General features: G+C 38.6%; 3 protein-coding genes across 3 annotated transcripts; all 3 read left to right on the top strand.

Moving 5' to 3' along the window:
• The first annotated feature begins 3570 nt into the window (after window positions 1-3570).
• LOC121995113 lies at window positions 3571-5244 on the top strand. The gene is made up of 2 exons (XM_042548940.1): window positions 3571-3685; window positions 4505-5244. Exons 1-2 carry the CDS (start codon window positions 3571-3573, stop codon window positions 5002-5004), a joined length of 615 nt encoding a protein of 204 aa, XP_042404874.1. The 3' UTR covers window positions 5005-5244.
• A 1919-nt stretch (window positions 5245-7163) lies between these two features.
• On the top strand, window positions 7164-7993 carry LOC121994279 (probable calcium-binding protein CML32). The gene has a single exon (XM_042548371.1). The coding sequence runs from the start codon at window positions 7360-7362 to the stop codon at window positions 7927-7929; it is 570 nt and encodes a 189-aa protein (XP_042404305.1). The 5' UTR covers window positions 7164-7359; the 3' UTR covers window positions 7930-7993.
• A 373-nt stretch (window positions 7994-8366) lies between these two features.
• Window positions 8367-10316, top strand: LOC121997253 (sedoheptulose-1,7-bisphosphatase, chloroplastic-like). The gene is made up of 8 exons (XM_042551576.1): window positions 8367-8609; window positions 8687-8818; window positions 8895-9080; window positions 9164-9245; window positions 9321-9542; window positions 9617-9717; window positions 9781-9852; window positions 9927-10316. The coding sequence occupies exons 1-8, from the start codon at window positions 8499-8501 to the stop codon at window positions 10206-10208; spliced, it is 1188 nt and encodes a 395-aa protein (XP_042407510.1). The 5' UTR covers window positions 8367-8498; the 3' UTR covers window positions 10209-10316.
• Window positions 10317-10365: the final 49 nt, after the last annotated feature.

Genomic DNA, 10365 nt, shown 5'->3' with positions numbered 1-10365 from the left:
ATCAGAGAATAACAACCATTCGCCTTGTTAATGACGTAACTTATAAAAAGATGCACATGTGTAACTGAAGATTCTTTGGACGATGACTGTACACCTCCCCGACTGTACGTCTTCCTTTACTCGACAAATAATGACATCCGACATTTTTTGTCACTTCATGATTATAGAGGTTATGAGAGATGATATATAAAGGGGTTCCTCTTCATTGGCAAGGTAGGCTCACGCGATGCTAACATTCTCAATTACGCGCACGTATCTACTGTTCTTCTATCCGCTCGGCTAGCTACTGACTTGAGGTCCAGAAACCCTTCGCCAATGACCTTTGCTCTAGTTTTGGGTATTGACGTTTGTCTACTCTCTTTGTTGTGCGTAGGAAAGAAGGATCCCCTTTTTTCTACTAATATTCATAGTCTTTTCTTATCGCTCTTACTAGTTAAAAATCTTCGCTCAGTCAACATCATAGTCATCTATTAAACATGTCATTTTAACTTTAGGACAAAATCAATATTGTTCATTTTGCTTAGTATGAAACAAATATTTTCATGGTTCTGTAAACATGAAGATTATTGTTCATGGCATGTGATGATTAGTCTATAATCTATTAAATTTCTTTCGGCCTAAAGGTTGGTGTTAGGAATTAGCAAATGTAGCCAATAGCCTTTAAGTAAATTTCATTCGGCCTAAAGATTGTTGTTCATTTGCATGTGATAATATTCACAATAACTCGCATACAAACAGCAAAAACAAAAATTTTAGTCTCATTTAATTATTTTTTTTATTGTAACTATCCATCTCTCCTAAAATATTTTGGTCTCATCAATCCTAGATACTTGTCACATGAATTCTAGTCAGAGTACAAGTAACTATTGTTGGAGTCTCCAACAGCAACAGCAGGTGCAACATGATTATTCTGAAATGACATTTTTTTTCTTATTGTATAGGTGTGTAATTTGATGAGCGGTGGGAGGCTAAGGTGAGATGTGAAAATTCTATATACTAATGCATGTAGCCCTACAATAAAGTAGATCAAGGTTTTGGTAGCAGCTAGAGCAATTATAAAATTAGGACGGGTGTACTAGCTCAAAGGTATTATTGTACTAATCTAAAAAATAACTAAAACAAATCAAAAGGATTCCTTTTCAATCTAGACACATGACATATGTTGGAAGAGGCATTAAACTGGGGTGCATCCGCCCCTAGATACTTTTAATCTACTTATAAAATATTTGAGAGACAAAAATGAGTATTAAAACAATTAAAATTTTAATCTAATCCTTAAACAACCCATGTGAGAGGGCACATTTAGATTCCTGACATAAATATTTCTTTACTTTAGCTTTAATATATATATATATATATATATATATATATATATATATATATATATATATATATATATATATATTACTATTTTATTAAAAATCTCCCCTCTTTACTAACTAATTTTGGTGAAGTCTAAAATGAATTTACGTTACTATCCTTTTTTCTACATACTAAAATAATTCCAAGGTTTATTAGTAATTTCACAAGCGAAACAATCAGTGATCTAGAGTTCGAGACTCAGTTACGACATATTATTATGAATTTTTCTCATCATTAATTTTCTCTGATTGTTTTATATACAAAAAATATGTTCTCTTTAGTCCCATATCTTAGAATTGACAACACTATGATCAAAGAAACTTCTATAAATATTTTATGCCGACGATGTTAAAAATTATATTTTTCTTAGTTTCTTTTATTAAGATAAGTATAATATTAAATTAAAATAATTTTTTGCACAGGGAAGCCCGTTATAGTAGTTTATTGCTGGGATTCTCTAGCGTCACCCTTGCATTATTAGTTTATTGCGGGTCTGACGAATTTTCCTAGAAAATCCAAATAATTTGAATTTTCAAAGACCTAAATAATTTATATATTATTATATTACGCACGCAGCGTGTGCACGATCACATTAGTATATATTAAAAAATAGTATACATGTTATATTAAATTATTTATATTATATTAAAGTGAAAAACTAATATTATAATCATGCAAACGTAAATATAAAATTTTTAATTAATAAAATTTTATAACTTTTAATCTCTTTTTAAATTTCCCTTTTTTAAAATTTTCCCCCTTTTTTACTATTTAAATTTTGTTATTTTTATAACATTTTTAACATGGTGAGCTAAGCCCATGTTAAAAGGACAATCATAAATGAGAGAAAATTTTCTAATCATAATATTAATTTTGCATGTAATTTTCATGTCCAAAAAAATTTATTTCTATTCTCTCATGTAATATTTTATTTGCTTTAATTCCTTTATACAAATATTATTATCTAATTGCCCTTCAGATTTTTTAAAGTAAAAAAGTCAAAAAATAAGTATAATTCCTCTTAAATTTAACACTTTAAACTAGAATCAAATATATTTTCTATCAAAATTACCTCTTATATTTTTTAAGTACACAAAATTCAAAAATAGGTATAATTTCGGTTAAATTCAACACTTTAAACTAGAGTATATTTTCTATCAAATTGAACATGACTTTTTTTCCTACTTAATATAATTCCTTTTAAATTCAACATTATTTAAAGAAAATCTAGTATATTTTTCATCCAATTAAGCATCATTTAAAGAAAATTTAATATATTTTATATCCAATTGAGATAGAAAAAGAGTCGTGTTCAATTTGATAGAAAATATAATAGATTATAGTTTAATGTTCTAAATTTAAGAAGAATTTTATTTATTTTTAGATTTTTTATACTTAAAAATATCAAGAGTAATTAAGTAAATTAGTATCCCAGAGTGAAAATAGAAATTTTTATTAATGAAAATTGTATATAAAATTTTATTTCTGATTAGGTATTAGATATAAATTGAGAGCTGCTTTTCCCACCCCCGCTAACACCCTCCCCTCCCCGGGCCCATCATAAAACTCAATAATATTTACCATTCTATCATTTTCCTTATTCCTCTCCTTCACGTTTCTTTTATTTGACTTTTTTAAGTTTTGTTTTTTTAACTAATTTTAGTTTTTATCAGTTTTATTTTTTAATAATTTTTTTATTATTTATTGAGTGACAGTGTTTTTCCCACCTCCACGTTTTATTTTGTTTTGTTTTATTTTATTAATTTTTATTTTTTTTAATCAGTTTTTTTTATAATTTTAATTTTTTTTAATTTTTTTATTATATATTTATAATCTTTTATTTATTTTTTAATTGTAGATTTTCACACACACTCCCTTCCCAGTCCCATCATATTATTTACCTTTATATCATTTTTTTAAGTATTTTCTCGATAAAAAAATCATACTTTTTTTATATTCATAATATGAGATTGGATCTTTTGTCCCCAATTTTCTCTGTCCTCCTATCATATTCGTCGCCTCAAGCCCACTACCGGCGGCCTCTAGTCGTCGCCCCGACCAGAACTATACCCTAGGGGAAGGTGAACCCCCGGGGGTCGCTATCAGGGCGATCGACGTCAAAATTCGGCTGAATTTAAGCAGGGACTTATATCGCCGACAAAGGAAAGTTTATTCAAATCCGGCCGAATTTCGAGATTGATCGTGTCGATGGTGACCGTATTCACCTTCCCCCTAGGATATAGTTTTAATCGGGGTGGTGATCGAAGGCCGCCGACGGTGCCACCGATGATGGGCTGGGGTAATGAGTGGGACACCGGGACAGGTGATATTGAGATAGAGGATTTGATATCTTATAATCTTTGTTTTTTTAATAATAAATTTTAGGAGTTATTATTTATAAAAAATTTGAAAGTAAAATATGGATAAAAAATTTAAAAAATGATGAAAAAAATAATAAATAAAATTTATTTTAAAAAATAAAACTAAGGAAGTAAATAAAATTGAAAAAAATAAACGGTAAACTAAAGAAAGTAAATAAAATTGGAAAAAAATAAAATAGCTTGTTATTTTAAAGGAAGGGACAAAAAAGTCATTTAACAAGGGAGATAGAGGGGGGTGGGCTGTCAGAGGGGTGGGAAAAACAATTTAGATATAAATTTTACCAAAGAATAACAATGATGTCATGCCAAACCAACAATGATGATGGCACGGGTGCACCGGCCATAGCTGATGACCAAGAATGTCTTGACTTGCACGACGGCGTTTAGTTCAACTAAATTTATACTATACTTTGTTCGGCCCGAAAAAGCATGTCGTGCCCGGTTCGAAGCGTGCTTTAATATGAAGAATTGGTATTCCCCTTTTAAATAATTCATTTTAAATAAAAAATAATAATGTTTTTAAGATTAAGGCGCAGCGTATGCGAACAATTCACTCTGATCACGTGCAACCCACGTGCCATTTTATATCGAAATGGTAATCGTTCGGTTCACCTGCCAATGCTTCGGACCCATGACGTCGACATGAAACGGCCTGACCCGAGAGTCGTGCTGGCGACACGCGCCGTTTGTGACGTCGTGCGCCGTGCGTCACGCTGCGTCAAACCGACGTTAGAAATTCCCACAAATACGAGGTATCGAAGTGGGTGAGGAATGGCAGTGGCGTTACGGCGCGACTCTTTCTTTCTGCCTTGGCCGCCTGCTTCTTCAATATCAGGGAAGGCGACAAGCTGAGGCGGTTTTGATGGGGATGGATCCGAACCCCAGGAAGCGAGAGAGCGGCGGCACCGCCGCGGACGAGGAACAGCGGACGCGGCGGCGCGGCGAGGAGGACCCCACGGACGAGGAGGTGGAGGAGTTCTTCGCCATCCTGCGGCGGATCCGGGAGGCGGCGAGGCACTTGGGGGCGAGGGCGGGAGCGGCGGATCACGGAGTGGCCAGGCCCAAGGGGCGGGGCGAAGGGGGGCCGCCGAGGTGGCAGCCGGAGTTCGTGCCGGAGGACTTCGAGCATCCGGGAGCGGCGGAGAGCAGCGGGGATCGGAGGGAGAGAGCGGAGAAAGATGAGGGCGCGGGGAAGTGGAGAACGATGAGCCCCGGCGGCGAGCGGTGCTTCGATCTGAACGAGGAGCCCGCAGATACATAATATGCGAGGAGTCGCAGGTAAGTTCGCTTTATAATAATAATAATAATAATAATAATAATGTTAACATTTGCTACAATTTGATGTTTAATTCGCACCGTATAAAAATTTGCAGTGGGTTAGTTGATGCGTGTATGCGCCTCTAAGAGTTTATCAGTGTTTCAATACTTGATTCCTTCTAGATAAGTTGCTAAATCTGTTGAGCTTGGGTTTCATTGAAATGGCTTTACTTTTCTGTTTAAATTTTAGTCAAAAATTAATTCGATCGTTACATATAGAAATTCATCAGATGTATCATTTTTAGTCAATTTATTACTATTGCTTTTTAAAGCCACTCAATGGAACAATTTTTTTATATGTAAATACTTAATCCAGAGGTGAGAAGACAGTCTTAGCGTAATAATTAAGTTGTTATCATATGATTTTGGGTCACGAATTTGAGTTACGAAAATAATATTTTATAAAATGTAATTCAGATATGACTGCGTGAAATAAATCTAATATAATACGACTCTTCCTTGAGATCGGTACCGATAGAAACTTTGTGAGCCAAGCTACCCTTTAATACTTAGTATGATAAGATGTAGCTTTCCTCTCTATATGAAATGAATAGCTAAGATAATGGAGAACGAATAATTTATTTAGATTGCATACCCTTAGTTCTAAGTATTCTATAATCAAGGTTTGGATTGCTCTATTTTGTTCGCTTGACTAAAAATGATTAATTAATTGCTTGCAGCAGCTAATTATGACTGTCTCTACAATTAGTCTATTTTGGTCACTTAGACAAATTTAGTTATTGTGTAATCCTGTAACTAACTACTCTTTAACAATTAATTGAAAAAAAAACTACAGTTGAGTGATGATCATCCAATCAATTAGATAGAACATAAATATTTTATTTTTGAACACTTGCATTCAGTAAACAAAGTCAGATGAATTCTTGAATCGACTGAAATTTCATTTTTGTCAGATGAATTTGTTCGGATATTCTTCATTCGCTCTACTTAATTACCCCTTATAAGTCTATATGAAGTTCGATCTCAGAGATTGAGTTGAGCTATTGATATAAACTGAAACATGTATTGAAATCTAGGTCGAAAGCTTGGTACAAGTGACAAGTAGTTTAATCCCTATTTAACTATAAACGTCATTTCTGATAGTAGTTCAACCCCTGATATGTTATCCTTCAGCCATCTCCTTTGGGCGATAGCATACCTTGAGTAGAGGCATTTGGTCATCTCCAAGCTTCTCTATCTGTTATTTTCCTCTCTTTATTTTGTTTATAATTTAGGTATCTTTTAATCCCGAAGATAGAGGATTTTCCCTCTTATATTTGAAACTATCCTCCCCAATATTTTCCATATTGAAATGGTATTGGATTTTGAACCCAATAATTCAGTAGTAGTAAATGATAAATTTTGAAGGAAATTATAACCCGTCAAACTGTCAAAGCCGATCCCCCAAATTGGGAGAAATATAGACTTTTTTCCAAAAATAAATAAATAAATGGGAGTCCATCTCATAATTTATTCCATCCTTTTAATGGTGTAGAAGTTACTCGATAGTTATTAAATTTAAGATTTAAAATTATACCGTGCAAAAGTAATCAAATAGTTGCTACGTCTAGGTGAGTTTAAAATTTAAGATTTATAATGTGAAAAAGCTACATAGTAGTTACTGTTAATGTGTAGAAATTCCGCGATAACAATTACAACGTGTAGAAGTTACCTAGTAGTTGCTACAACATATTTAGTGTGAATTTAGGATTTAGAATATCTAAATATTATTATATTAAAATATTATTTACTAATTTAATCAAAATTATTTAAATTTTATTAAAAAAAATATTTAGATATCCTAAAATTTAAATCTTAAACTCTAAATTATAAAGATACACTAAACATAATGTAATAATTACGGGTAGTTTTTACATTTAGCCGCTAATAAATTTTACAGAGTATAAAATTTTAAATTTTAAACTTACTCTAAATACTTTGTAACAGTTAGTCAGTATCTACTAAAGTTATAAATAGTTAATGCTTTGTAACACTTAGTCAGTATCTACTGAAGTTATAAAAAAGTCTTTATTTGTAAAATCTGCGTTGCATTTTTCAAATAATAATAATAATAATAATAATAATAATAATAATAAACAAAACCAAGGTGGCAATAATAAACAAAACCAAGAATCAACAACTCGCAGTCAAAGAATTCAAATACCCGCACCGTAATCATCGTGCGTTACGTGCGGGCTTCTTCCCGTTTCACGTCAAGAGCTTCGTACGTCTACGACGCATATCAAGAACGTTGCTGCTTCTTTTTGTTGGCTATCCGATTGCGATCGATCTGAAGGCAATGGCAAACTCGTCGCAGCCACCGGCGATCGCGCCTACGCTGGCCCTCGCTGCCGTCTCGCCCTCCTTCCGCCTCCAGTCCCCGAGCTTGAACTCCATCCGCCTCCGCCGCGTCTTCGATCTCTTCGACCGCAACGGCGATGGCGAAATAACCGTCGCCGAGCTCCGCCTCGCGCTCGAGCGCCTGGGCCTGGCCGTCGATCACGAAGAGCTCGCCTCGACCGTGGCCGCCTACGTCCGCCCCGGCCGCGCCGGCCTTGACTTCGAGGACTTCGAGGCCTTCCACCGCGCGGTGGGGGACGCCCTCGTCGGCGGCGACGGCGGCATCGAGGAGGCGGAGCAGGTGGAGAGCGACATGAGGGAGGCATTCGGCGTGTTCGACCAGAACGGGGACGGTTTCATATCAGCGGCGGAGCTGCAGGCGGTGCTCCAGAAGCTAGGGCTGTTTGAGGGGCGCAGCATCGACGGCGTGCACCGCATGATCTCGGCCGTCGATCGCGACTTCGATGGACGGGTGAACTTCTCCGAGTTTAAGAACATGATGCGCAGCATTGAGCTATCCGCATCTTAATAATTACAGACATTCGGTCTTTCTTTTTCTTCTGATACACCGCAACTTGTTCATTTATTCATCTTCTTTGTGTCCTCATTTATTTTTTATATTGAATGTTTTGCAATAAGAAAGCAATCAAGTGAATCAAATGTTACTTAGTAAGTTTGATATTTAGCTTACTAAAAATTCATTTTTTATTTATATTCGTTCCACATATACCAGATTTAAATAACTTATTAAATGAAATGAAATAAGTCATTTACCCCCACCACATATCCACTAACCAATTAGTGTCTTCGAAAATCTTTTTATCGTCAGTTTTTCCCTCGGAGGGGGGCTCACATCCCTGGCGCGTGGACATATGGACAGGCAGACGTAGCTAGCTTGCGCCGGGGGACGCCTCAAGCTGTTGCCGCCCGCAGCCACACACCGCTTGGAACGATGAGCATTTACCTCACCACAGATCGCTTATCCTTTTCCCCCCCTTCTCTCTCCCTCCTCGTCAGCCAACCAAACACGCTTGATATCCCACCAACGCATATCGCCAGACTCTAGCTCATTGCCTCAGCCACAGCAGGCCAACCCCAATGGAGGCAACATGTGCAGCTCGCGGGGCGATTTCTCATGCCGTCTTCTCCCAATCGCGCTTGGCGGTGCCGTCCTCTGCCCCTTCCCTTCCGCGCTCCCACAGACCCCCCGTGAGTTTCTCCTAAACGATCATCTCTCGGACCGATCGACGCTGTTGGCAATCAGGTCTGTGGTGTTCTTGTTGCAGGGGCTCAAGTCCAGCTCGTTTCTCGGAGAACCTGTTAGGCTCACGGCGCCGACCAGGCCCGCTTCCAGAGCTCCATCCAGGGGAGGAGGCGGTTCGTCCCTCGCCGCCAAGTGCGAGATCGGAGACAGCCTGGTAATGCTTCGACTAAAATCGTCATCATCGATTCATCGTAGCCCTAATTAGTTAACCGTGAACTACTTACTTGCAGGAGGAGTTTCTGACCAAGGCAACGCCGGACAAGAATTTGATCAGGCTACTGACCTCCATGGGAGAGGCTCTGAGGACCATCTCCTTCAAAGTGAGGACCGCATCCTGCGGCGGGACTGCCTGCGTCAACTCCTTCGGCGACGAGCAGCTCGCCGTCGATTTGCTAGCTAATAACCTTCTCTTCGAGGCAAGCTCCCGTTTCTTCCGATGCTTCTTTTCCTTCTTCGCACCGCAGTCAGTTGATTTGATTTGATCTCCTCCTCAATGTAGGCTCTGCAATATTCCCATGTCTGCAAGTACGCCTGCTCGGAGGAAGTCCCCGAGTTGCAGGACATGGGCGGACCAGTTGAAGGTGGAGGAAAGCTGTTGTTTCTGGAGATCGAAAACAGATTCGAAAAACAATTAACCATCTGAAGCACCCGTGCAGGTGGTTTCAGCGTGGCATTCGATCCACTCGACGGATCGAGTATCGTCGACACGAACTTCACGGTGGGCACCATATTCGGCGTATGGCCCGGCGATAAGCTCACGGGCGTGACGGGGAGAGATCAGGTGGCGGCGGCCATGGGCATCTACGGACCTCGCACCACCTACATCGTGGCTCTCAAAGATTGCCCTGGAACCCACGAGTTCCTCCTCCTCGATGAAGGTGTATCTACTCTCTCTCTCTCTCTCTCCGTGCGTTTTCCTCTACGAACGAGATCATTTACCTTGTCTGTGCAGGAAAGTGGCAGCATGTTAAAGACACAACGACGATCGGCGAAGGGAAGATATTCTCTCCGGGAAACCTCAGGGCTACATTCGACAACCCTGCATACGATAAGGTTCCTAACTTTTCTGAGGCCATAAGAAGTTCCAACTGATCCATTGAATCGTCGTGCTTGCAGCTGATCAACTACTACGTGAGAGAGAAGTACACGCTGCGGTACACTGGAGGAATGGTGCCGGATGTTAACCAGGTAAATTCAGAGAATGCTGTTGGTTGTTCTTCAGGGGATTCGCTGAGCTTTCGTTGACATGTGCTGCATGGTAGATCATTGTGAAGGAAAAAGGGATTTTCACCAACGTGACGTCTCAGAGTTCGAAAGCGAAGCTGAGGTTGCTCTTTGAGGTGGCTCCGTTGGGGTTCCTGGTCGAGAAAGCTGGAGGGTACAGCAGCGACGGGACGAGGTCGGTGCTCGACAAAGTGATCGAGAACCTCGACGAGCGGACTCAGGTCGCGTACGGGTCGAAGAACGAGATCATCCGCTTCGAAGAGACGCTCTATGGTTCTTCCAGGTTGAAGACGGGCGAACCGGTTGGAATCGCTGCTTGAGTAGTAGGATCACCATGCTATTTAACATTAATGGCAAATGGGCAGACAAAATGCAATGTTTAAACTGTTTTTTCCCCTTTTATGGTAATCCTTTTGGAAATTAATTCAGCATAGAGGAGAATGGAATTAGTTTTTAAACAGTAAGCTAAAATAGATA

This window comes from Zingiber officinale, chromosome 6A, assembly GCF_018446385.1.
Source record: "Zingiber officinale cultivar Zhangliang chromosome 6A, Zo_v1.1, whole genome shotgun sequence".
Lineage (NCBI taxonomy): Eukaryota > Viridiplantae > Streptophyta > Magnoliopsida > Zingiberales > Zingiberaceae > Zingiber > Zingiber officinale.
Note: the sequence above shows the minus strand (reverse complement) of the source record. Positions and strands in the feature narration are given on the sequence as shown.

Excerpts from the sequence above, each read along its gene's own strand:
- LOC121995113 (XM_042548940.1), top strand. The coding sequence starts at position 3,571 with ATGGTGACCGTATTCACCTTCCCCCTAGGATATAGTTTTAATCGGGGT. Across the intron at positions 3,686-4,504 it reads TGAGTGGGACACCGGGACAG|TGGGTGAGGAATGGCAGTGG; the intron begins GTGATATTGAGA and ends GAGGTATCGAAG.
- LOC121994279 (XM_042548371.1), top strand. The coding sequence starts at position 7,360 with ATGGCAAACTCGTCGCAGCCACCGGCGATCGCGCCTACGCTGGCCCTC.
- LOC121997253 (XM_042551576.1), top strand. The coding sequence starts at position 8,499 with ATGGAGGCAACATGTGCAGCTCGCGGGGCGATTTCTCATGCCGTCTTC. Across the intron at positions 8,610-8,686 it reads CGCGCTCCCACAGACCCCCC|GGGCTCAAGTCCAGCTCGTT; the intron begins GTGAGTTTCTCC and ends TTCTTGTTGCAG. Across the intron at positions 9,853-9,926 it reads TGGTGCCGGATGTTAACCAG|ATCATTGTGAAGGAAAAAGG; the intron begins GTAAATTCAGAG and ends GCTGCATGGTAG.